The sequence below is a fragment of the Glarea lozoyensis genome (assembly GCF_000409485.1).
Source record: "Glarea lozoyensis ATCC 20868 chromosome Unknown GLAREA16, whole genome shotgun sequence".
Classification (NCBI taxonomy): domain Eukaryota; kingdom Fungi; phylum Ascomycota; class Leotiomycetes; order Helotiales; family Helotiaceae; genus Glarea; species Glarea lozoyensis.
The window spans coordinates 662,940-689,607 of NW_007360990.1; the positions used below are offsets into that span (position 1 = coordinate 662,940).

At 47.5% G+C, this 26,668-nt stretch overlaps 6 protein-coding genes across 6 annotated transcripts; 5 read left to right on the forward strand and 1 right to left on the reverse strand.

Annotated features, from left to right (window-relative positions):
- Positions 1 to 2,508: 2,508 nt before the first annotated feature.
- On the forward strand, positions 2,509 to 3,873 carry GLAREA_07490 (NAD(P)-binding Rossmann-fold containing protein; the record flags this gene model as incomplete). Its single annotated transcript, XM_008082178.1, has 2 exons — positions 2,509 to 2,736; positions 2,791 to 3,873. 2 exons carry the CDS (start codon positions 2,509 to 2,511, stop codon positions 3,871 to 3,873), a joined length of 1,311 nt encoding a protein of 436 aa, XP_008080369.1.
- Positions 3,874 to 4,382: 509 nt separating this feature from the next.
- Positions 4,383 to 11,661, reverse strand: GLAREA_07491 (uncharacterized protein; the record flags this gene model as incomplete). The annotated part of the gene is made up of 5 exons (XM_008082179.1): positions 4,383 to 7,459; positions 7,507 to 10,803; positions 10,856 to 10,943; positions 10,992 to 11,565; positions 11,615 to 11,661. The coding sequence occupies 5 exons, from the start codon at positions 11,659 to 11,661 to the stop codon at positions 4,383 to 4,385; spliced, it is 7,083 nt and encodes a 2,360-aa protein (XP_008080370.1).
- A 2,300-nt stretch (positions 11,662 to 13,961) lies between these two features.
- GLAREA_07492 (HLH, helix-loop-helix DNA-binding protein) lies at positions 13,962 to 16,864 on the forward strand (the record flags this gene model as incomplete). Its single annotated transcript, XM_008082180.1, has 2 exons — positions 13,962 to 14,594; positions 14,819 to 16,864. The coding sequence occupies 2 exons, from the start codon at positions 13,962 to 13,964 to the stop codon at positions 16,862 to 16,864; spliced, it is 2,679 nt and encodes an 892-aa protein (XP_008080371.1).
- Positions 16,865 to 17,879: 1,015 nt separating this feature from the next.
- GLAREA_07493 (FAD/NAD(P)-binding protein) lies at positions 17,880 to 21,425 on the forward strand (the record flags this gene model as incomplete). Its single annotated transcript, XM_008082181.1, has 4 exons — positions 17,880 to 18,040; positions 18,136 to 18,286; positions 18,342 to 20,344; positions 20,393 to 21,425. 4 exons carry the CDS (start codon positions 17,880 to 17,882, stop codon positions 21,423 to 21,425), a joined length of 3,348 nt encoding a protein of 1,115 aa, XP_008080372.1.
- Positions 21,426 to 22,305: 880 nt separating this feature from the next.
- Positions 22,306 to 23,228, forward strand: GLAREA_07494 (Family A G protein-coupled receptor-like protein; the record flags this gene model as incomplete). Its single annotated transcript, XM_008082182.1, has 2 exons — positions 22,306 to 22,616; positions 22,676 to 23,228. 2 exons carry the CDS (start codon positions 22,306 to 22,308, stop codon positions 23,226 to 23,228), a joined length of 864 nt encoding a protein of 287 aa, XP_008080373.1.
- A 977-nt stretch (positions 23,229 to 24,205) lies between these two features.
- GLAREA_07495 (uncharacterized protein) lies at positions 24,206 to 26,526 on the forward strand (the record flags this gene model as incomplete). The annotated part of the gene is made up of 5 exons (XM_008082183.1): positions 24,206 to 24,249; positions 24,297 to 24,319; positions 24,372 to 24,955; positions 25,010 to 25,896; positions 26,007 to 26,526. 5 exons carry the CDS (start codon positions 24,206 to 24,208, stop codon positions 26,524 to 26,526), a joined length of 2,058 nt encoding a protein of 685 aa, XP_008080374.1.
- Positions 26,527 to 26,668: the final 142 nt, after the last annotated feature.

Below are 26,668 nucleotides of genomic sequence, written 5' to 3' on the forward strand. Positions count from 1 at the left end.
CGAAAACCACTCGTGGATTAAATTTATTTCTGGTGCACTTAAGAACAGGCTATAGCATATGCATATAGGCTAGGTCTCATTCACAGTCGTAGAATCGCCTGTGAAAACGCCATCACGCCTCCCATCGACATCTTGATATGCATCGAGTTTACGGCGATGCACTTCGTGTACTCAGAATCGACATGCATACCATGAAACGATCACAGTTGACCACACCTGATCCGGAATCTGATGTAGGACAATCCTGGATCCAAAAGTGTTTAGCCGAGATGTATAATTAAGCGAGGAATTCAGGGGTTAAACAGACTAGCTCTGGAGCTCAGGAACCATTAGTTTGAACACGTCCGATAAAGTACGTCCGTACAGATATGTACAATAAGGGAATGTTTCCCCAAACAGGCGTGCGCCAGCTGATTTTGAGATTAACTGCAAAGGTGCGGAGACCCTTAAGAAGAAAATCATATAATTCTCACCCCGCGATGCGTTGAGACGAAGCCGGAAGGTATTTTCCTTGCGCGACACGACGTGAACACTATGAAAATCACTCGATTTCCCAGCATCAAGACTCGCATCATATCGACCATGAAGTCGGAACGGTGCCGCGCGTACATGGCAACGATTCGACAGCCATACTACCCTGAATTTGTGGGGTATTATCCAAAATACATACATACTGCAGAAACAAACAACTCGATACGCATCCGATCTTCAGAAAGTCATAGCAGTGATAAAGCCGGCATTTGACTCTAGAATACGGCAGACAGCGTACGGGTGAGATTCCGAGGCTCGAGCAGCAATAATTGAGTGCTCGACCATGACTTCGAATGAACGGGATTGAGGGCCGACGAGCAGTTGAAGAGCACTGTTGCCCCTTTACTCATCACATAGAGCAAGCTTCGAGATGAATTTTCGGTCCACGCAGAACGCGGAAGTTTAATGGTACTGAGCGACCCATCCGGACAGAAATTTACCATGAACGGCGAAAGATCGACAGTGTGCATGAAGGATTCATACACTGGCTGGAATGCGAGTGTACAGAGTCAGTAAGATGCTCCATGGGGAAAGAATCTTGTTCCTCGTTGTCTCAATGTATATGCAGACGTTGTGTTGTGGTACCATGTGCAGATAGCAATCCATGTTTCTGTAGGAGATGTCCGGCATGCCATGCAGTCCCCGAGGATAATATCAGCCTCAACCCAAAGTAATTTGCAAGGCTCACAACTCACCAGACTTGATGCAATGCTGTGAAGAATGATGTCTTCATACGACAAAGTTGTTGCACCGGTAGCAGCTTCTCAATTCCCGTTTTTCGCCTGGATAAAAGCACGTGTGGGATCTCCAATACAGTAGATATTTTTCTCATCCATGCCACACGTCGTGAAACAAGAGCTAAAGCCTGTAGACTATTTGATGGTGAGATCGATGCAGTTTGAACATATCAATGGCGAATAGTTTCCTAAAATGTAGGTTGGGGGCCGAATTCAATCGAACGACAGCAGTACGGGCAACATGAACACACTGCATGATACCAATGCCAACTTTGCAGTCTTCATCATCATAAAGTAAATAGGCAGCCTTTTCCGAAAGTTACATATGTGGTGCTCCCAAGTATAAACTGCATTAGAATCGATAAACGCGAGGAATTGGTGTGAAGCCTTAGTCGTTGAATCATCGAGGCAACAAGTTCCAGCATCAAGATGAGTTTGCCAAGCCACCAGGGGGTCCATTTTTCAAGCCTTTTTGAGAAGTAGAAAGTCGATTCCGAAAATCCTGCTTTCTATCATGCTCGGTTCAATGGCACTATCTTCATGATAGTTTAGAATGATACTATACATTTTCAACTCCTACAAGAGACACAGCGTTAGCACATGGTATAAAAATTGAACATGCATGGATAAATTCTTAGCAAGCAGCAATGATAAGTTGGTTATTCTCCGATGTACCCCGGATTTCTCCTTCGGCATAACCGCTGTACTGCTTTATTTCGGTCCAAGGCGGAGGAAATTAACTTCAGATCGTGTAACACCGGAGTGCGATATACCACATTGAAAAGATAAAAGTGCGAGTTGGTAGAGTTATAACATCGATGATACTGGTGATATGGCCAACTATTCGAAAAAAGGTCGCGGAGGGCGATAAGCTGGTGCCTGGCCGGTACCAAGTGTTTGACTTGTCCACAATATGCACAAGAAATTTGAACACAACGTGCCGGCTCCTCTGGACCTCTGTGCGTGCGTTTTCGAAGCCTTCTAGAAGCTTACTCCCAATTTAGACGCCTAAAACAATAACCGTTTGAATTCCCACGGCTGAGCGGGATCGAGAACTTGGAACTGAACCGAATTGGGCTAAGAATCATCATCCGGCGCAAATTTAATTGTGCGAAATGATTATGAGCTTGAAAGAACTTTTCCTTTCAATCAAGAGGTATAAAGGGCTGTATACTGCAGATCGATAAGCTTTTTCGCAGCCTATTCCCAAGTCTTCAGTCACAAACATAATTTAAGCGAAATGCCTTGCAGTACATCCACCTCTGGTGCGTCCACTCCAGGACGATCCTCGGAATCAGAGTACGATGATAGCTGGACGCCCTTCACAGAACGATCAGTTCTCTTTGACGATCATGATATCGAGGTTGCGATTCAGCAATCAACCGAGTCCCAGCATATTCTCGTTGTGGGTGGGTGTGGATTCATCGGATCTCACACAGTGTGGGAGCTTGCCAAAGCGGGATACAATGTAATTCATATCCCGTAGATGGGATTATTGAACAAGACTGATATTTCGAGATAGGTTGTAATCATCGACAACCTCAGCAATGCGTTCGGCTCCGTCTTCGAAAGGTTGCAGGAAATGATCGACAATCATTACGATACTGTCAAATTGGGATCTCGTCGACCTTCGCTTAAACTTTTCGAATGCGATTATCGAGACTCTCAGAGGATGTCATCGGTTCTTGAGAGCTACGAATTACTCGCAGAACACCCACATGGTTCGAGATACCAACGTCAATCGCGTATCTCTGGTGTCATACACTTCGCTGCGTTCAAAGCCGTCGGAGAGAGCATCAAGCAGCCGCTGAAATACTACGCTAATAACGTAGGGGGCCTGATTGACTTTTGTAGTCTTTTGGGAGACTTTGGAGTCAAGAACTTTGTCTTCAGCTCCTCCGCCACTGTGTATGGTACCGTTGCAGACATGGGGGTCCCACTCCGCGAAGAGTACTGCAGTCAACAAACAACAGTATTCGTTGACGAAGACGGACAAAAGAAAGTGGTGGAATCTGGATGTGCTGGACTGACAAATCCCTATGGTCGAACAAAGTGGATGTGCGAAGCAATATTAAGTGATCTTGCACATGCCGATCCAGAATGGACCATAACCGCACTTCGATATTTCAATCCAATAGGCTGCGACGAATCTGGTCTGCTTGGAGAGGATCCTCGGGCAACTGCCACGAATCTCATGCCAGTGGTACTGAGGGTAATGTCAGGAGATATCCCAACGTTAAGCATATATGGCGACGATTATGATACCCCCGATGGAACCGCTGTTCGGGACTATATCCACGTCACAGATCTTGCATTGGGACATTTGGCGGCTCTTAAATCTCGTTCTGATCGAGGATTCCGGGTGTACAATCTGGGTAGCGGGCAAGGCTACTCCGTCCTAGAGGTCGTAGCGGCAATGGAGCGAGTTTCACAGCAGAAAATTCCCACCAAACTCGTCGGTAGACGAGATGGGGATGTTGGCATGTGTGTTGCGAAGGCTGGTCGTGCGCGAGAGGAATTAGGATGGCGAACAGAAAAAGACCTTGAGGCTTGCTGTCGAGATATTTGGCGATTTCTTGAGCGAGTTGCAACAGAATCAAAGTAGCGGACGCATTTGGTGGGCATCTGGAACATTTTGTGCATTGGCGATCGGTGTTGCAGGAACGCCCTCACATTCGAGAGGGCACCGGAAGTTTTATTTTGCATAGCTGGGTAGCATATCTTGTCTTGATGGGATTCGAGGATGGCTTTTTGCTTGAAGTTCATGGTTCTTTGGTCGTTATGTTGGTCATGTTGAATATCTAAAGAGGGGAAGTCGGTGGTGCCGTCTCAAGACGGAAGGAGGTGAGGGTGGATCACGTGCTTGGTGGTATCACGTGTCGTTTTACTATTATGTTTTAATAATAACGTTTATAAAGGTGTCAAATTCCCCGAAGATGTGCTATAAAACTCAGCAGTTTGAATTTCTATATTACACTGTCTTGTCATACTGCCAAGCAGCTAATCAAGGTACTACATGAATGAAAAATATATGCTGTATGTTTTCTACAAGTGTTCATGATTTGCAAACGAATGTGATTCCTCGATTCCTCCTATTCTAGATTCTCGGGTCTCTCAATACCGAAATTCGACTTTGTTGACCACCTTGTTCTCCAGCCAGTTTTTAGGACTAATTGGGATCTTTGTACAGCGTCGCCACATCTCAACAGACTCAATCGTTTTGACAGGTTCCAACTCCCTCTTGGCACGATTCCACGATACTGAGTGAGGATTGTCAAAGGATGCCTGGGACGAAACTTCGATTGAAGGACTTGTCTCCCACAGTAAGCTTTCTTGCGTCGCTGGACTTACGGTAGGGGTGGCTGTCCATAAGGTGCTAACCGGAGACGAAGCTGGCGAAGAGGTTGGGATATTTTCGGTTCTGCAAGTCAAGTGTAGCCAATGCTGGTTTCCTGACCCCTTTTGTTGCACTTGGAAGAGGCTGGATGATTGGAGTGATGGAAGTGAGGTGATCTGGGGAGCTGAGACTTTCTTCTCAAGATCATGCAAGACATGGCTGAAAATATCTTCGCGTTGCGGTGATGGCCTCATCTCTGTCAATGACCACATGGCCGTCTGCTTCTGGGTAGGTAGCTCTGATCGTGGGGTCCAGGTGTAGAACTGAACAAACATGGTTTTCAGGTTACTTTGCAGCCAATGTTGTTCTGAAGAGACAACACGAAGTGGCTGCCATAGCTGAGAAGACTCCAAGATCGCGAGATGAGGTGAGGTGTGGTTGGGCACCTTCTTGGTACTTCTGTCGCTGGACGCTGTCATTTCCAGATGGGAATGCCGTTGATTCATTCGCTCTATTGACCATAGATGACTATCGATATCACATGAGCCCACTGTTGGTGGAGACCAGGTCATAGCTTTCTCCTTCTTAGTAGCAAGTAGCCAGGTGTTTTCTGTATACACATCTCGAGTTTTTTGCCAAAGCGAACTAGAACTTAGGGCAGGAAGCTCAAGCGAGACTGGGTTGGACACCTTCCTCGGCAGGGTATAAGCATCAATCAAAGCATCCGTTGCCTTGATAATGACCGGGGAATCGCGCTTGGACCACAAAAGACTGGGGTTGTTGTGAGATCTCACTTTAGATGTACCCAAAGTCCAGGTGAATGTCTTTGGTGGTGAAGTGCTGCATCTGAACAGCCAATTTGGCTCCGATGTTTCGTGCTTAGGAGCCGTCCAGCAAGAGCTTGAATTAAGCTCTGCCATTTCTGTTGGCTCGAGTACTCGAGCTCTCCGTATCGACTCCTCTTTGAGAGAAGCAAACATGGCAGGATTCACTTCTTTCACAGTTGCGGCTTTCGACCAAAGCAACCCAGAAGCTGGGCTTTTGGTGTGGACTGAGCCGTGCCATAGTTCTGGCTTCGGAGAGAATTTGCAGTATCCAATGGCCGCAGGGTGAATATCGGCAGTAGTAGAAGTCATGTTTTTGACGAAAAAGACAGGGTGGCAAACCGAAGCGTCGGATTCAATAGTTGCTAAGATTGGTGTACCTGCAACAACAGCATCTTCAAGAGCAGCTCGCCACATGGCAGGTGTAGCTTCCGGCTTTAGTAATTGTGGTTTGGATGCAGAAATCGCAGCTTCCAATTGGGCTTTCCAATCTGCGGTGGTAGCTGTTCGTTTTGAACGAGCCATCTTCGGTCTGCCAGCTATGATTGCTTCAGCTAGTGCCGCTTTCCAGGCAGCGGTAGTTGCAACGATGGCTTTGCGTCGATGAATCAAGGCCTCCTTTGGTGGTGGTGTAGAATCGACAATATTTTGAGCCATTACGATAGGCAAGGTCTCTAAATTGAGCCGAGCCTCGAAAAGGTCCTTTGAGGATAGTACTCTTGATTCTCTAACGGAGGCTAAGACCGAAACTGGTGCAGGAATCTTGGTCTTCTTGATCAGCTCTGCGTTGGGACTGGCTGCCCGTTTGGCAGATTGCCCGTCGGTAGACTTCAGCGTTGGTTTAGGGGCATCCACAGGAGAACGAGGGGTAGAGTTTTTCACGGACTTCAAAGCCCATGGCATAGACGAAGTAAAAGAACCCCAAATTGAAGACGCCTTTGTACTAGTAGACTTTATGGAAGAAGTATCAGAAACTGGCGAAGATTCGCCGGACGAGGTCGGTGACGAGATAAATGGACTCTCGGGTCTGACCGAGGATTCAGAAATCCAGTGATGTTCAGATTGAGATCCTCCACAGCCACTCCAAAGTTTGTCTGATGACAATGAAGCAAGTGGTAGCTGACTGGGTCTTGGTTTACACGTCATGGAGAGTGCAGCCGGGACTTGAGACGTAGTGCGAGAGGCCTTCAATGATCCAGATGAGGTGAATAAACCATCAGAACTAACAGTCTCTCTTTTGTTCACTAGCGACCACAGCCCAGCAGATTTTGGGACGAATATCATGTTGACCGGTGGCAATAATTGTGAGTTATGATCGGACCACATCAGACACGGCGTCGAAGGCTCTGTATATTTAGGCTGAGCCTCCCATAGGCGCGAAGACTCAAGCATTGGCAATTCGCTGAGAAGATGCGACATCGATTTGACAGGAACATTAGTCGGAGTGAGGAGCGACGTCCACACGCCCTCGGATGGCTGTGGCAATCCTTTGCCAGTCACGACCGACTCGAGAGAGCTTTCCCTTGCCCATAGCAAGGAAGTCGGCTTCGATGTTGAAAGAGGTTGTATTGGAAGTTGCATGGTCGGCTCTTGGGCAGATTCACTATAAGTCTGTGACAAACCGTCTTCGAAATCACTCTTTGTATCGTGTTCATCAATCACATCTTCCGACCACTCTACTTGACGAACAGGCGGAAGGAGACTGTTCTTGGACGGCACGTTGGTACTCTGCAGTAAGCTGGCAATTTCCCACAACGTCGTCTCATCAAAGTCATCATCACTTTCTGATCCCATATCAGAGCTATCGTCTTCTTCTCCGTCGTAATCATCAAAGTATGATGCGGAATATTCATCAAGATCAGGTTCCAGTTGCAGTGATCTTTCTTGAAGCCTAGCGCTGACCAAGGATCCCGCAAGAATGCTGGGATCGAATGGTGGCTGGTAAATCGCGGTGTCTGACTTCTCACCCCATGGAAATTGGTAAATGCCAAGAGTATCCCGCTTGTTTGGAAGCGGTACTGGGCTCTCAACTGTAGAAGTTAGTAATTTTATATATTAGAAAATGATAGCAACTTACCAATGTCAGGCAAGAATGTAAGACGCTTTGATTTTCTTTGTGGTCGCTGCGTGACTCTCCGGGTTATGATACTTCGTGGTCTTAGAGCTCTTGAGCCCCACAGTCCTGTAACGGCCCGTTTTTGTTCTGGGGTTTGGGATTTTGTCCATAAAGTAGAACTTCGAATTGTGAGGATATCACCATTCCGACGTGGAATTGGTCGAATGTTCTTTGCTGGAGGCTCGCTTAATTCGGCACGTGATGTTGTCTCGTAAGGGGGGTTCCACATGCGGCCCGAAGCTGCTTGTGGAGGATCAATAGCTGGCTGCCAGAGTGAAGGAGAAGATGCTTTTGTCACTGAGGAAGACCAGCGTCCGTCCCTCAATAAAGTCTCTCCGCTTTCGGATTCCGAGTCAGATGACATGTCGGTTCCCGAATCTACACTTTCAGGGGGGGTTGGGCTTCCCAATTGGTGGGATTTTGCAACGGAAAGGAAGTTGACACTTCCTTTACGGAGAAGCGCCGGGGCTTTTTCCAGATACTCCACCTGAGCTTCAGCAAGACGTTGCTGCCAAATGCTTGCTCCAGGGTTTTGGATATTTTTAGTAGAGGTCAACTCCTGTTTTCTCGAGCGTATACTCAGGCGACTTCTTTCCCGCTTGAAAGATGGTGTACGAGATACGATTATAGAAGAATGCCTAGATACCGAGCGTTCAGAGAGTACAGTCGTTGCGGGTGAGATGGCAGAGACCGAGTCTTGATCAAAGTCGTTGTGCATCTGTTGCCACTGATTCTCCTGCTGACCCATTTCTTTTTCTAGATTCTCAAGAAGCCTAAGTTTGTCGCTGTCTCCATCTTGTTCCAGTCCAGTGACAGGCAATCGGCGGAATATTGAGTCTACGGAAGCTCTGTTAGGGTCTTCCATTTTTTTGAGCTGTTCCTGAATTTGTTGTAATGCGCGCTCAGGAGAATCCATAGGCGATGGCTCCCTAGCCTGAACAACCACTGCGGTTGCATTTACCCTGTTGTTAAGCAGTAATGGGGTAGGAGGAGGTAATTTTCGAATTTTTGTATTCGTTGTCCGCCCAGAGAATGTCGGTAGCTCATCACCAATTCGCCGATGCCATCCACCTCTAGTCTCGTGTACAGAAGTTGATTGTGGCTGATTGACGCCCAGAGCAAAGGACAGACGATCAGGAGCAGGAATTGACAAAATAGGCTGGCGAGTCTCTGCTGTATCAAACATGACTGTCATAATTTCCTCTCCATCATTGTACTCAAGCGGAGGCATCGATGGAACGTCTCTTTTATCGTATGTCTCTCTTGGTGTTATAAATGTCGAATGTGCATTTTGCCTTGCTTTGGGAAGGTCTACAGCAGGAGCTCTGGAATGGACAGAGCCCCAATACGTCGCTGAGTCTCTTGTATCTCTTGGGGAGCTTTCATCACTCGATGTACCTTCCGTCCAGGCAGATTTTCTCCCATCATAAACTTTGGTAGGAGCATGAACGGAGTTTCGAATGTCAACATTTCCGGTGGAAATTCCTGGTATCCAAGTTTCTCCGACCTCGTCTGCGATATTTCGATAAGTGTTGGCACTAAATCGCTGGGTCGCAAGTGCTACGGCTTTTCCTAACTCCTGTTGTATGTGACCTGGTGAGCCTTGCTTCTCATTGATATCCAGGAAAGCATAAGAGGCGATGGTCGACCTCTTTGAAGTCATTTGGCTGTCGCGTACATCTGCTGGGGATTTTGGTAGTAATTGGGCTATTGTGCCGAATTGAGATGGAACGCGCGGGAGTGATGGGACCGAAGAACGTCGGTTGGGTATAGTTGGAATTCCTGGTGGAGCTGGGAAGAGTAACTCTATCTTCTCATCAAAAGTCATGCTTTTTGTATCATTCGGAAGTAGTCGTCGTAATTTCATAGCACTCGTAGGAGGCGGCGGAAGTGGCGGTAGGTTAGTCGGACTTCCCGGTGCAGATGAAAGCATGGATTTCCTCATTAGCATCGAAGGACCCGATTTGCTTCGTTGGTGGTGTAAAGGAGACTCGCTTGGGAATATAGCTCGGTCTGTTTCCGAATCTCGTCGGTATGGGCGCGGCCTGTGTAGAATAGAGTTCGATGACTTGAGATTGGCAGATTGCATATCTTCCAATTTATTTCCACTAGTCTTGCGTCGTGTTGTATGACTAAACGTGTGTGGAGCGGCACTCATAATCGAATTTACCGTAGCAGGGTCGTTGTAAACAATGTCATTTACAAGCATGATAGTTGGATCTTGAGCAGCCTCCTGGCCAATGGCACCTCTCTGTACTCCCGCTCTGGGGTTTGACGGAAGACCTATTGTACCCTTCCTCTGTAGAGGTGGTTTTGGAGCGGGCTTATCTATCGATCTCTCAAAGCTCTTAGAGTTCCGAGGCGATCTACGCCTGACTTCCTCATGCCCCGGGGAGAGTGACGTTGATGTAGTGCTGGCAGTGTCATCGTCAACGGAAAGACTGGATGATTTGGATCCAGGGATCGAAGGTAGCGGCTGGTCCATCATTCCCGGTGTTACTTTCCTCTTCAGATTGGTGCTATTCCGAATACCATTCGTGGGCCCCAAAGCTCTTGGCTCAGTGGCAAGCCTAACTTCCATCAGTCGAGCTCTGGCCGCTGCTTCCTCACGTCGCTCACGTTCGTTAGCTGCCGCAGTAGCGAGATCGACTGTAGGTATCTTGGAAAAAAGCTGATTCGCATTTTGATTGTCCTCACTCATGACTGGATTGGAAATGCCCAGGTTACGAATGTTGGTCTTCGCAGGAGCCTTTGACCAAAACATGCTGCGCTTCTGATGGCTAACCTGTGGCGGCACTGGAGAAGATGACTCTCTCAACAGTGTTCCAGTTGGAATTGCCAGGCTTGACTGCGGCCCAGATTGTAAAGGGGTTGCAAAGATAGAGGGAAATACGCCACTTGATCCTCGGTAGCCTGGTCCATTTTTGGACATTGAATTATCAGCTACTTGGTTGACAACTTCTCTGACTTCACTGTTGCTGTTCAACTTTGTGAAGCCTCGCGTAGGTTCATTAGAGCTCGAGAATCCCGAAAAACGCGCTGATGCTGAAGATCCGACAGAGGTTGGTTGCTGAGAAAAGAAAACTCCGGCTTTGTTCGAATCCGCACCTGAGATAGGAAAGGTAGTGTCTGCATTCTCTCGGAACACTTCTCGCGTATTTGGCGCTGGCGCAGCCATGAATGGCGACTGTGCCTCTGGCGTTGTCCCTTCGTCCTCTCTCTTGGACAACAAAGCTCCCGGAAACATTGTCAACACGCCTTCGAAGGGTTAGAAATATAAACTCATTTGTTTTTTGCAGTTAGTACTTACCCACAAGTATCAGAAGTCCATTAGAAGGTACTACTGTTCGAACAATGAGAGGCAGAGTTGACACTCCCAAAATCATGGGAACACTTGTCTTAAAGCGAAGTCAGCATCATATCAACCTCCTCAGGTATTTACTTACCCCGGTCCATAGCGCATATGCCAGAACACCAAAAATGAGAGCCTTGCTTTGCTCACGAATAGTGCTTTTTCCCGCGACCCGCATGTCGCTAAAAATGCCCATCGAAAAGATTCTGATAATCGAGACCCCAATAATGACAAAATCGAGCGCAAGCACCACAATAGCGATGGGCAGGACCGAAGTGTGGGCGGCGCAAACAGGTGAAAATTGCGGAGCATCCGGTCGTGTCAACCCCACGAGCACTCCTCCGACAATCAATCTGATAACCAAAACACCCTGTAACAAATACTGTTGAGTCGTTGCTTTCGTGCCCTGGCTCATAGCCCATAGGAAGAATTGTTCTATCGACACGCGCGCTAATTGATCGAAAGTAGTTGTAAACACCAGTAGTGCCTGGCAAGTCGAGGTGGAGGTTGAAGTAACTATAAGATTGATAAAACTGATTTGCGCCCACAACGCGGCAAACAGCATGAACAGCATGAGGACCAGCCTCCGGCCGTCCTGAAGAATTTTGGCATCTTTGGCCTTGTAGTAAATGAATAACGCGCCTGTCGCTGCTTGAAGTAAAATACCACTATTTAACAAGTTAGCTTAAGGAGTACTTGGATTTTAACTGTACTGACAAGGAAAAGGCTGCCGATAGCGTCTGAATGGAAGCAGGTAAAGACATGGTGTAGAGAAATTAAAAAAGGAAAGAAATTATGTATATAAGCCCAGTCTATGGGTGAAGGTTGAATAGAATATTGAAACGAAAGCGCATGGTGAAAGGTAGCAGTTAGCACAATCCCATGATGGTCGACGTCGATGACAACAAAGAGAGCCGTCAAGTCCAGCCAGCAGGTACGGGTACAGATACTTCAGAGTATCAAGCAAAGGGAGAGATGGGATGTCACGACAGTCACATGGCGAAGCCGTTCGAGGTCGCGCTGGAAAAGCGTGGGTGGCAGCCAAGACATGCTTAGGTCTGACCGTTTGAGGTGGCTGGCCTTGCAGAAGTTGTCGAATTCTGGTGTCGTGATTCGTTCCGAGTGGCATAGACTCAATCCGGGAGATCCTCAAGGTGCTTGGAGGCACTGTGACAAGATCTCCGACATTGACAAGTGGGCGCGCATTGCGTCGAGATGCAGTTTTGGCAGGCGATGAGGTTTACGGGTCAGCGTTGATTGGGCTATCTGATGATTTGTCGAGGTGATTGTGCAGTGTGGGGGAGCCTCCTTGCGACTCCTGTTTCACACGAAACCAACTCGAGGTTTCGCATACGATAAAGACCCACCACTCGGAGAATAGAGCATTGTAGAAAAGAAGTCGAAAGTCGTTGAAAAGGACTTGAGAATGCGCGTAGATTCGCAGCAGTTGAGGAGATTGGCTTGAAGACATTTCCAGAAGACAGCGTAGGATCGACGAGACTTTGCATCTTGCCATCCGCTGCAGAATGGCGTCTGCATATGTTCACGCCTCCACTCGACCGTTGAGAAGTTTCTGGTGATGATGAAAATGTTTTGAATGGAAGGGAAACAATCGTGTTCCTGGATTGGGGAGAGGCTTGAGCTCGTCTGATTAGGCCCGATTAGTTCGTCGGCCAACTCCATGAGTTCAATGAGTAGGAGGAAAAGAATTACAGAATGTTACCGCCCAGTTTGCAACATAATAGAACCCGTGAACAGCATAATGGACCATCAGTTTTGATTCTTGGGTAAATGTAGGTCCCAGAACTGAACATGGTGATATCGTCCCAACCGCACCACAAATTATACGGCCAAGCACCAGAGACGTAAAAGCATGAACGATGGCCATACAAGGCATTCGAAATATTCTCTTCAATAATGCATATAGACAGAAGCCCACTACACGGATCTTGACAGCTGCTGTAGACCGGATATGCTTGCTTCTGATCCCCATTTTCCACTTCGAAGCGATAACCTTATCTGTAACTTTAATACATCTGACAGCAGCGCAGTCGAGAAAGGTAGCGTAGTAACAAAAGTTTGGCTACTGAGTTACTAGAAGAATTTCAGACGCTGGTATGCTCTCAGAGTCATTCTGATCCAGTCTACCTGCCTGTCCTACCTGCGCGCGTCAAAGTAATCAAACCAAAAAGGCTAGAATTATCAAGTCTCGAATCCAAGAAAAGTTGAGACTTGAAGCAGCCTGCTTCTTTCACTGTTCTTCTACACTGTAGCTGCTCTGGGATTGGGACAGAGACGGTGTCAAGTGATTGTGAAGTGACTTGGTGATAGGGCCTGACCATCCGAGCCGATTGGGAAGATAGGAAGATACCGTCTCAATGGAAATGGAAATAGTCAAGCACAATAGAATGATGCCATTTGTGAGAGATATTTGGAGAAGATTATGATTAAGAGTTATAGAAGTGAGCATTCTAATAAGCACAGAGTCCGTACATCGGGGAAAACTGTCATGATAGTAGGTTGACGAAGATCTACGAAGAGAGAATTCGCTCAAAGGAGCAAGAGAAAGCGTATATATAGTAGAGCTTTTCTGAATGATTAGAAAAGTCATTTACAAAAACTATGTTGTATTGTGTTTAAACAATAGTCGCACGAAATACTCAGCTGTCCGACTTGTCATCCTCTAGGATTTGAAAGGGAGTACCGCTCGGTACACAAGGAAAATTAATACGGCGAGGCATAAGACCTCCTTGCTCATAACCGATCCGAAGCCTATCCTCGGCACCGAAACACCCAGAATTGCGCAGGAGAACACACCAACTTGACCCTCTTCCTCGACCACCGTAGACCCCACCGGGATCTCGCCTCTAACAACAATGGTTCGAGAGAATCGTACGATTTCCACCGTTCAATATCACCACTTTTCATCGTACGTAGGAATGCAAAACCTTTTCCCAACAACCTCTTCTTTGCCGTGTGACAACACCCCAGTCCATGTCTGGACCGCCCTGCAGTCTACCTTATGAATTATTTCACTTAGGCCGCAGCTGATCAGCGCCCTATCATGGCATCCAAACTTGACTCTTCCTCCCTCTCGGGCATATCGGCGGGGTTCGATCTGAATAGCTTCGACGACACCGTAACCTTCACAGATGCCCTAGAAGACGAGCCTCTGTTTCCGAGCGATTGGGATCAGCAACAAACTCCCCCCTACGACGGCCTCTACTCCACTCCCTTGAATTGGGACGCTCCACAACCCAAAATCGAACCACTTCCACCCGCCTCATTTACTACCATGAACTCCCTTACTCCAGCTCAGCAGGAAAAGTTACGGAACATTGCTATGCCTCAACACCTTCAGTATCGCGGAGGTAATAGCCCACAGTCGACTGCGAGCTACAAGAGCAATTCAGTGTCCTCGCCCGACGACCACCACAATCGGAAGCGCAAGTCATCGGCTTCTGGGGATGACGAAGATGATGAGGATTCGGCCGGCCAGCATCCTCCTGTAAAGAAGACGGCGCATAATATGATTGAGAAGAGGTATCGAACCAACTTGAACGATAAGATTGCTGCGTTGCGCGACAGCGTACCCAGTCTGCGAATAATGACCAAAAGTGCACGAGGAGAGGATACGGCAGACGACCGAGAAGAACTCCATGGGCTTACGCCAGCTCACAAGTTGAATAAGGCAACGGTAAGAAGACTTTCATTTGTTGAGTGCTGGGGTCCCGCTTAAAAATATATAACACACATTGTAGCGTTCCTGTCCTCCCCAGCTCAAAGAGAGCAAACACCATCGCCTTGTGAACAGGCTTAGTCAAGAGCTAGTTTTCAGTAAGGGCAGCAATTTTGGGCGATTAAATATTTCTTTAGAATCCGTAACACGTCGAATCGCGGCCCTGCTAATTGGAGTCCTAGGTCCTGAGCAAAGCAACCGAGTACATCCATCATCTAGAAAAGCGTGTGAAAAGAATGGAAGAGACAGATGTTCAGCAAAAGGCACGACTAGCTGCTTTTGAAACTCTATTCAGATCCGGTTCAATGGGATACAATCCGCAGCCAACAATGAACAACCCGTTCCAGTACCCAAGAGATTATAACACTCCTGGTCCATCGCCTACGGTTGATCCTCAAGGAATGATACAGGTACCAGATGACATTCGACGACTCCATACCCAAGCAAGTCAACAAACCTATCAGATACCACAAGAGCAGTATGCTCAACAGCCTGGTCGACAACCCATTGGTCCTAATGGCTGGCAGACCGGGGGTGGCTATTTTGGAAAGCTTATGGTCGGGTCTCTAGCAGGCTTGATGATCATGGAAGGTTTCACTGAAGCCGAGCAAAGTGAGGACACACCCGCTGGACGAGGTCTTGCCGCAATGCCACTTCAACTTCTGAAAAGTGTATCTCAAACAGTACATTCATCATTGGACCTGAAAGTACTTGGCTATCACGTTCCAGCTGCTAAGTCGCTAGCTTACCTGAAGATGGTCCTTGTGCTGGGGACTTTGCTTTATATTTTCTTACCCTCAATGTTCGCTACCAAGCGCAAGTCAGACAGCGGAAAGACTCAGAGCACTTCTCTTGCGGCTGCTCCATCTCTTGCTTCGTCTATTTCAGTTCGCAGACAAGCCTGGCTCACCGCTATTCAAACCGTCTGGGTCCCCCGCCACAATTTCTTTCTCGAAGCTGCAGCATTATGCTTGAAAATTGCCAAGTTGAGCACACGGAACTTCATCGGCGCAGATGGATATGCATATCTTACCGGCATCACTCAACAACAAGAAGCAGCTCGCGTTAAAGCTTGGGAGATTGCTCTCGACGCACAACTCGCAGGAGGAGACGTAGAGGTCAGCAAGAGTCGCTTGACATTGACACTATTGGCTTCAGGCACTCTACCCGATACACCTGCTCGACTCATGCTCAAAGCCTTGCACATCAGAGTACTCCTTTGGGAAGTTGGAAATGCCGGGTTCAACGGATACTATCTGTTCCATGAAATGGCCGCCAAAATGGCTCGGTGGAAATGGAACGAAGCAAAGCATCTCCAACGCATCATGGCTGGCTCTAAAGACAAACCTGACGGCGAATTCCCAGAACATCTCGAAGCGCTCCTCGAAGAGGAGTGTGACGATGTCCTTGCTGATTGCATTGGCCAACGCGCTTACAACCTTGCCTGGAATCTTCCCACTACATACAACGTCCGAGGCCCAAGCGAAGGCATGGACGGCGTTGTCGACGACTTTGCAATCCGCAGCCCGCTCGATGCTGTCGCTGCGTGGTATTCCAGCATCGTTCTCCAACGTGCTCTCGCAAAATTTCTCGAAAAAGACCAAACGGAAGAAAAGAAAGCCTCTGTGCTCCAAGATATTGGACTCTCTATCAAGGTATCTCCTGTCGGATCACGAGCTCAAGTCCGCGCTCTCGTCGCTCGTGCCATCTTGGTCAAAGAGAAACGTGGCGAAAATATCGCAGTCTCGCTCCAAGGCCTTACGCCATTTGAGCCCAAAACTGACACCAATGCCACGCCTAATCTTATCAATACCACATCTTCCATTGCCAGTCTCCCAGATATCAAGATGTCCTTACGCTGCGCAATGGCCATCGCATATCTTGACCGCTACCCAGCACCACATAACCCTCCTGCCGTTCACCGTCTCATCAATAGTATCGTCCCTATCAACCTCAGTATTCTCGGTTTCACCGCGGCTTTTCATCTCATGGAACGTATTCATGCTCATGACAGTGTATCTATGAGTTGTGCTATTGCGTTGGAGAGACTTGCTGGGAACTTGCGCATTTGGATTGGTGGACCAGATGGAGAGAGGAGTGGACTGGATAAGGGTATCAAGAGGGAGTTGGTGGAGAGATGTCTTGTCGTTACCAAGAAAGTCATTGGCATGGAAAAGGATGCTGGTTATGAGACTATGAGTGAGGAAGATGCTGGTGAGGGGTGCTAAAAAGATATGAGGATTTTTAAGGTCTGAATCGGCGTTTCTGGTGTGGAAGGAGGTCGGCGTCGGAACATTTTCCACTCGATGATATGAATACCTCTTATGCGTCCTTCAGCGCAGTCTTATATGATGGCTTTTGCTCGTTGCTTAATTTTTCATTGACGATGTATTCATTCCAGCTGTCAATACACTTTTAGTTGATCTCATGAGTGTAGTCTGCCAACTGAGGAATTGAGAATAATTGCAGCGATCTCTATCTTCTAACGCTCTCTCTCCCTTTCAAGTCGCAGTCGTGAGTCCAGTGCCGTATTTAATATCGCACATGCATATTTACATCTGGAGACTTAATCGCAGCACTCACCTTCTCGCAAATCATAATACGTTAATCAACTCTCATGATTCATCCGCACCACCAAATAAAATAAAAAGTACACAATAATAAATAATTCAATCCAGCTTCTCCCAGCTCACTTACCTCACCAAGCTACACCTCCGCCCCATCTCCCGTCCCCTATTTCTAGCTCGACGCAAAACACTTCCGCCAGATCTCCGCGCATCTTCCCCATCCTTATCAAAGCGGGCCACCCTTCCTTATCCGCCAATCAGCGCCACGCATGCACCTTTATCGGATCCACGTCCTCGATTGCTTAAAAACAAAACAATACATGAATTTCGTTATCGCGGTCCCAACTGGTGGTTTGGGTCACTGGGAGGTATTTCCTAGGCCGGAGAAGCTGTGTGAAGAGGGTATGTCCAATTGCAGTGGTTATATTGGCAAGCTAGAGGACGAATGAGGGTAGGTAGGTAGGTTTCCGAGGATTTGTGTGGGAGTTGAGGGACTTGGTGGACGCGGTAGGTGATGCTTTTGTAGGTTCTTTTCTTGGGACTGTGTTCTTCTTCTTCTTCTTCTTCTCTTGTTGTATTCTTCATCTTGTTTTCTGTATTGCTTCACTCTTGTATAGATTGACTTGATGTATATCCTTGGTGTTTCTGCTTGAGGAGTATATACAATTTCAGAACCATGTCAGGTAATTGGCAGCCACAGATTCCGATCCAGGAAATCAAGGCTGGACCGATTGAGAATGGTCCAGATGGCGTTGTTGGATCGGATAAAGTGAGTAATGAAGGGGAGAGGAAGAAGATTGTTGTGGTGGGGTTGGGGATGGTGGGGATTAGTTTTATGTGAGTTCAATTGGGTGTCAAGCTGGAGCTTTAGGTCCCTAATTGATATGGTGGAAGAGAATTGGGAAGGAGGGCAATTGCTAATTAGAATATAGTGAGAAATTGATGAAGCTGGACGCGAAGAGACGAGAATGGGATATCATAGTTATTGGAGAGGAATCACATCTTGCGTACAATCGTGTGGGATTGACGAGTTTCTTCGCACATCGAAAAGTCGAGAATCTATATCTCAATCCTAAAGAATGGGTATGTCTTCTATTCCATCTATGTTCATTTAGGTCCGGGATCCTGACTTGTATAGTACTCAAATTGCCCCGAAGGATCCTTAAACTACCATTTGAACACCAAAGTAACCGAAATCCACCTCAACGAGAAGCTCGTCTCCTGCTCATCCGGGGAAACCGTTCCTTATGACGTTCTTGTCATTGCTACCGGCTCCGATGCGCTTCTTCCACGGCATACGCCTGGCCACGATGCAAAGGGTGTATTCGTATACCGAACGATCGAAGATCTAGAAAAGCTTATAGAGTTTGGGGCAAAGAATAAGGGGACGGTTGGTGCGGTAGTTGGTGGAGGTCTTCTTGGACTCGAAGCTGCGAACGCCATGATGGATTTGGAGAATTATGAAAAAGTCAAACTGATTGAAAGAAATCGATGGGTGTTAAGTCGACAGTTAGACTCAGATGCTGGCGGGCTTGTCGTTGAACAAGTGAGAGAATTGGGACTGGATGTCTTGTTAGGCAAGCGAGTTGGCAAGATTGAGGTCACCGAGGATAATTATGTGAAGGGTGTTGTTTTTGAGGATGGGGAGAGAATGGACTGCTCGACGATCTGCTTTGCGATCGGTATCAAGGCTCGCGATGAGCTGGCCAGGAAAGCGGGTATCAAATGCGCCGATCGTGGAGGTGGTATCGTGGTTGATGGAGAGTTGAAGACTAGCGCACCAGATGTTTATGCAATTGGAGAGTGCGCAAGCTGGGAGAACCAGACTTTTGGTCTTATCGCTCCGGGCATTGAAATGGCGGACGTCCTCTCATTCAACCTTACTCAAGCCAAAGATCATGCATATCGATCATTCAAGCGACCAGATCTCAGTACCAAATTAAAGCTTTTAGGTGTTGAAGTTGCGAGTTTTGGAGATTTCTTCGCGGATCGAGATGGACCAAAACACCTCCCACTTCGAGCAGCCAAGAAAAAGGAAGGAAGTCCTGATGCTCTGCGAAAACTCACCAACGGTACTCCACCACCGCCAGTCAAGGCTTTGACATACAAAGATCCATTCCAGAATGTCTACAAGAAATACCTGTTCTCACTGGATGGGAAATACCTTCTTGGTGGTATGATGATTGGAGATACCAAGGACTACGTGAAACTGGTTCCAATGGTAAAGAACCAGAAGATGCTTGATGTCCCACCCAGTCAATTCATCCTTGGAGCGAGCAAAGAAGGAGACGAGGGTGGAGATGACCTTGACGACGATACACAGATTTGCTCTTGCCACAACGTCACGAAAGGCGATGTCTGCTCGGTTGTCAAGGACGGAAGCTGTAAGAGCATTGGTGATGTTAAGTCCTGTACCAAAGCCGGAACTGGATGTGGAGGTTGTATGCCCCTGGTCACCAGCATTTTCAACAGCCAGATGAAAGCTATGGGCAACGAAGTCAAGAACCACATTTGCCCTCATTTCAACTATTCTCGAGCTGATTTGTACAACATCATCTCCGTCAAGCAACTCAAGACTTTACAAGAAGTTATGAAAGAAGCTGGAAATGACCCAGAGAGTCAGGGTTGTGAGGCTTGCAAACCTAGCATTGGGTCTATTTTCTCATCACTTTACAACAAGCATGTGATGGCTAAGCCATTGATGGGTCTGCAAGAAACTAATGATAGATTTTTGGGTAACATCCAGAGAAACGGTACTTACTCCGTGGTTCCACGAGTTAGTGCTGGTGAAATCACGCCCGAAAAGCTGATTGTTATCGGAAATGTGGCAAAGAAATACAACCTCTACACGAAGATCACTGGAGGTCAGAGAATCGACATGTTCGGTGCAAAGAAGCAAGATCTTCTGGCTATCTGGAAAGAGTTGGTGGAAGGTGGTATGGAGTCTGGACACGCATACGCGAAGTCATTGCGAACAGTTAAAAGCTGTGTGGGTACTACCTGGTGTCGATATGGTATCGGAGACAGTGTGGGTATGGCTGTGCGACTTGAAGAGAGATACAAGAGTATTCGAAGTCCGCATAAAATGAAGGGTGGTGTCAGTGGTTGTGTCAGAGAATGTGCAGAGGCGCAGAATAAGGAGTAAGTTGGGTCCACCTCCATATATACAGCACCACTAACCTGTTTTAGTTTCGGTCTCATCGCAACAGAAAAAGGATTCAACCTCTTCGTCGGTGGTAATGGAGGAGCATCTCCGAAACACAGCGAACTTCTCGCCAAAGACGTACCCCCAGATGATATCATCCCCATCATAGATCGCTACCTAATGTTCTACATCCGCACCGCCGACAAACTTCAACGTACCGCTCGCTGGCTTGAAGCCCTTCCAGGTGGAATCAAGTACCTACGCGAAGTCATTCTCGAAGACAAGCTCGGTATCTGCGCCTCTTTAGAAGCACAAATGGAAGAGCTCGTCGGTACCTTCTTCGACGAATGGGCTGAAGCGATCAACAACCCTGAAATCGCAAAGAAATTCCAACAATTCGATAACACCAAAGACTCTCTCGAAACCATGGATACTGAAGAAGATCGTGGACAAACCAGACCCGTTTACTGGGCCAACGAAAGCGCCAAAGTCGATTTCCGCAACACCAAATGGACGAGTCTCACCTGGCAACCCATGATCGAAGCCTCCCACTTCGTCGGCGCAGACGACACGCCCAACGGCATCTCCGCCAACGTCAAGCGCGGCGACACTCAACTCGCGATCTTCAAGGTCCGCGGCAAATACCTCGCCTCGCAGCAAATGTGTCCTCACAAACGCGCCTTCGTCCTCTCCGACGGCCTCATCGGCGACTCCAAAGATAAACTCTGGGTCTCCTGTCCGTTCCACAAGCGGAATTTCGAACTCAATGGCGAACAAGCTGGACGATGTCAGAATGATGAGGAGGTCAGCATTGCGACGTTCCCTGTGGAGGAGAGGGATGATGGGATGGTTTATTTGAAGTTGCCGCCTGTGCATGAGCTTGATGGGGTACTAGGGACTAAGAAGTGGAGTGTGAAGAAGGGTGAGAGTGGCGCTTCGCCGTTCGAGAAGTTGGATAGGAAGATTGGGGTTAATGGGACGAGGATGAAGGGGAGGAAGCCGTTGGAGGCGAAGAGACAGTTGCATGCTGGGGCTGTTAAGGCGGGGGGTGGGGATGGGGTTGATATTGATTGGTAGAGTACTAAAGAAGGCTTGTATATTTTTCGTTCAGGCTGGGCGTCTGGATTGTGAAGGGTATCAATATATCACTATCGTTTGTTTTTAAACACTTTCCCTTTATGTGTTGGAGAGAGTACTGGCGATCAAAAATGCATTAGTATTCTGTGTTGAAGTCCGACATGGAAGCGATGTCTGCTAAAATATTCCAAGACCGTTTCCCCTTACACACTGAAGAACAACATTCCAGAATCCGTTCGATCTCAACAATGTTACAATTACGTCAGAGGGCACTCACAGAACGAAGTTGCACTGTTTACCGGTCTTACACATCTACGCCAAGACAACCTCCTCATCTCACATTGAAACAGTAAAATGTGGTTACTAACCCGCATATTCGTACCAGCCTATGAGTTATCCCCCAAATCATATTGTCACCCAAACCTTTTACAAAACCTGTCCTCCGAACTTTCCGAACTGCACATTGTGGTTCGAGATTTAGTCACAACTCTTTTCCTTGCATGTATATCTTCACTCGGCATTGAGATGCACAGTAACGCCAGTTGGCGGGATGGTATGGTGGTTGATGGTAGGCTACGCCGATTGATGGTATGTCGTGGTTTCGATCTCCTAGGTGAGGTGAGATGGCGAGATGAGGAGGGAGTTGGGGATGTAAGCGAATTGCAGTTTGGATGGTGGTACGACAGCATACTCACTCACTAATCTATGATATGTTGGTGATGTGTAGATGAGTAGACGAGGACATGAGGATATGATTTTTGGGAGATGAACGATATATAAACCCATCCAACATCTTCAGATCTACTCCAAGACAACAATACCAACAACATCCTTACTCCACTTCATTCCATCACCACCAACCCCCCAACCACCATCCAAAATGCTCCTCCCCCGCACAAACGATGCCCTCAAAATCAACCCACCCCCCGGATCCCACCACCTCTCCACCGCCGGCTCCGACTGGATGTGGGCCATCTGCGGCATCTACTGCTTCTCTCTCCTCAGTATCCTAGCGCTCACCTACTTCGCTCGCGCCGGCGAGAAGATCTTCCATTACCTTTTTACAGTCTCGTTTTTTATCGGGTCTGTAGCGTACTTTGCGATGGCGTCGGATCTGGGGAGTGTAGCTGTGGAACAGAGGATGGGTGATGATAGGAGTAGGCAGATTTTTTGGGGGAAGTATGTTAATTGGTGAGTTATATTCAAAAGATCTAAGAATTAAGGGAATGGGAAGTTGATTTAGATGTTAGGTTCTTATCTTGGCCACCACTACTCATAGCCATTGGACTCACGTCCGGTGTGTCTTGGGCTACCATCGTCTATAACATCCTATTATCCTGGATCTTCGTCGTCAGCTACCTCATGGGCTCCCTCACGCCTACGGTTTACAAATGGGGGTTCTTCGTCTTCGGCACCGTCGCACTCCTACTCCTCCAAACCTCACTCTTCCTCAATGGTCTCCCAACCTCCAAGCGTCTCGGGATTCACAAACACTATCTCGCTCTCTCCGGCTGGTTTTCTTTTATCCTCTTGCTCTATCCTATTGCGTGGGGTCTGAACGATGGCGGCAATGAGATCAGTGTTACTTCTGGGGTTATCTTTAGTGGGATCTTGGATGTGCTTACGATCCCGGTGTTGGCACCGGCGATGTTGTGGTTGAGTCGCGGGTGGGATTATAAGGTGTTGAATATTTATTTTACGCAATATGGAAGGGTTGCTGTCCAGGCTGGGGAGTTTCCGGAGAAGACAACGGCGCCTGTTAATGCTCCTGTTCGAGAGGAAACCCCAGTCGAGGCAGTGTAGAGCAGACCGTTGAGCTGACCATTGGTGCGAGGGTCGCGCTAGACACCTCGTTGATTGTCCTAACAACTAGCGAGCTTTGTCCTCTCTGATGTTCTAAGTTTAGAATGATAGTTTGCGGTGGGGAGATTCCCAGATTGGAGTTGAGAGCGAAGTGGTGAGGTGAAGTCCGCGATGGTGTGTAAAACGTTCATTTTTTTCGGAAGTCAGATCTATTGGAGATATGATAGTTAGTAGTAATGTTGACAGTAATGATATATAATTCGAGATAACATAAGTCGATTGACAAGTTTTTTTTTAAAGTTAGGAGTGTTCGGATATCTTGGCTTAGAAGGGTTGATTCGCAAGTGTTGAGAGAATTTGAAGCATACAGAAGCGTCCTCTATCAAAGATGCGGTTGGAAGCACCAACGATGACTGACCTGTTAGATCTATAGAATCATGTAGAATCGTGTCGGTAGCGCGTTTCTTCCGAAGATACACTCCACATTTGTGGTGTCGTCAAGTGTCGCGAAATCGATGGCTCAGTGCACACATCAATTGGGAAGTAATCGATACAACGCATGCGACTCTGCCATTATATTCTAATTAGCTACCTACCCAAGGAAGCTACCACGAGTCTCAAAGTACGTTTGGAGAAGGCGGGTGTGAGAAACTTTTTACTTCCATCTTGATGTGCTAGTCGGCTGTTGGATCTGGTCAGAGTACGCGTAAGAAGGCATTGAGATGGCCTAGAAGCAAGACTCGAGGCGATGTGAGTTTGTCAAGAACCTTTCTATCATCCATGGCAAACAGAACAAACTCATCTACCTTAGCTTTGTTTCCCAAGAGACCACCTGGGCACCTACAGCTGTTAGCAAAGGAGAGCGGGAGCTACTAAGCGAGGTGGGTTAGTACCTATTGACCATCCAAACACTTCCTTCCTTCCCTCCTTCCCTGTCACCTCCCATTGAGATAGATCGCTCCGCTGAAAATACCAAAATGGCACCAAAGAAGAAGCCTTTGCCAGATATCAGGAAAGTAGGGTAAGTTATGTTGTTCTCGATAGTTTTGCAAAACTGACAATCACCAGACATGAACGGTATCTTGCTCGACGTCTGTTTACTTCTTCCTGTCAATACATACGTACCTACTGATCGATCTACAGAATGGGATGAAACTTCTACAGTCGCTGGATCTACAGTCGCTGGATCTACAATCGCAGGGGACGAAGAAGACCAGCAAGCTGAGCCTTTAGGGCCGCTCATCGATTTTGAGGATGCGCTTCCCATTAGACCAGCTCCAGCTCCAGCAATCAACGCAGCAGCTAGTCGCTCTACCGCAACACCAATTTCTACAAGTCAACGTCATGCTTCTGGCAATATAGGTGGCCGCGCAGGTGGTATCCCACTCCAAAATCGAAATGTAGTATCGCCTCAGAGAGCACCACTAACCTCACCTTTAAACCCACGTCAAGTCCCAACGATCAACCGTGCTTCCCCTCAACGTGGTGGTCCTCCGACACAAGCCCAGAGAAACCGAAGTGGTTCATATGGACGTCCTCATGCTCAGCCTCTTTCCGAGCAGCGAAGAGCCAGACCAGAACGACCTCCAGCGGGTAAGGCATTTGCTGATGGCGCTAAGCTAGTAACTACAAGATTAGCTTTGACGCAAGAAGCACGAAAAGAGCAGGAAGCAAAAGATAAGGCGTATCTGGGCGAACCAGACGAAGATGCAGCTATTGCAGCGCAGGTATGTTCACCAAGCCTTACTGATATTCTGGAAATAACGTACTCTTTCGTCTAGGCATGCTATCTCTGGCCCATTAAAGACACTCCACCAACCAGTTTCTTCGGCTCAGTCCTGGAAGACCTTAATCACATAAAATTGGAACTAAGAGTTTGGATCGTCTGGGATGCTGATATGAATTCTTTAGTTATTAGTTCAAGACCCTGGCCACAACACGATAAGGCACAAGAAAATGTCCTTAAAGCAATTGCTGCAATCCGCCAAGACTTGCTCGATGCCAAAGCTAGAAGACTGTCGGCTACGCCACTTTTTATAAATGTTCCACCAACTCCGAAAGCAATGAGAGAAGAATTTCGACCGGTAAAGTATCGGAACAGATTGAACATGATAGAATTGAAAGGCAGAGAGCTTTCCATCGACGAAAAGGAGGAATGGTCTCACCATCGTACTAAGCTCTTAGCAGACAATGAGAACATGTTCACATCGCACCTCGTCAAGCACTTACGTGCTCTGGCACCACTCAAACAGATGATGCAGATGAGGCTTCATTTTGGCCATCTGAATCTCTCGCAATGGCCAAAACAGTTTACTCCAGGTTGCACTTACAAGGGTCTCATGGATGTTTTAAACGATCCTCGGGCGCAAGCTGCCTCAACGTTTAACAAAGTATTACTGGATGCCCAGACTGGTGTCGCTCTAGGACGCAAATTCGTTGGTGCCCCTGAAGTATTTACTTCCATATACGGACCACATTATCCCCTCGAGGAAGTCGAAATTAGCCACATGCTCTGCGTGTATTTCAGGACACCTCAAAACATACCCGTTCGTCTGGAGACAGATATTGACCGCAATGGAGAGAACCAGTATCAGCTAGGCTCCACTAGATACTTTAGGGACAACACCAGAAACAAACGTGTCGAGATTTGCAATATCGACATTGAAAGGTGCGTAACTTGGCCAATTTTGTTTTTAACGGCATACGGTGTGCTCAAAAGTCAATCTATTGTGCACCGAGAGGTATTGTCACTCGGAAGAAGCTGACCGTTACTTATAGAAAGATTGACTGGGCCTTGGAGATAGTGACCGATAACACTATCAAAGATCCACTTCCAGAGTGGCAGAAGCTCGTTGAGCGATCAGTCACAGCGCAGACAAAAGATCGCATGGATGCGAACGGAGTTCCGTACCCAGGCGTGACTGTAAGCTACGGTATAACCAAAGTCGAGAGAGTGATAGTGAGGAGCACAATCAAGTATAAGTTTGCGAATTCCGGATACGTTGTGGAGATCGCCGTTTATCGTGGCTGGGTAGGATCAGACACCAGACCTGAGCCAGAAATTCGACTGGGCGTTACTATGTACCATCCTGTATGGGACTACTCAATGCAATCAATCGAGGACACGACAGAAGTTCGAGATTGGGACAAGGATTTGACTCAGTTCTTCAACAATGGCGAGGAAGGTAGCCATGGCATTCCGTATTTCCTCACAGAGGTGGATTTGATTAAGAGCTATCTGAGTGAGGCTTCTACTGGCTTCTTCCGAAGTCTCAAGGCAGAGACCGCTTCGTCTTGATCTTGGCATTGCCTAAGAACCGAGACATTACAGATTGTGTCAAGTCGATAGCTACATGAGTCGGATTATTCAAGGGTGCTTGATTAAGCTTGTACCCTTAACCTGCTTCCTATGCCCTCTGCTAGAGCAGTTGCGGCTGCAT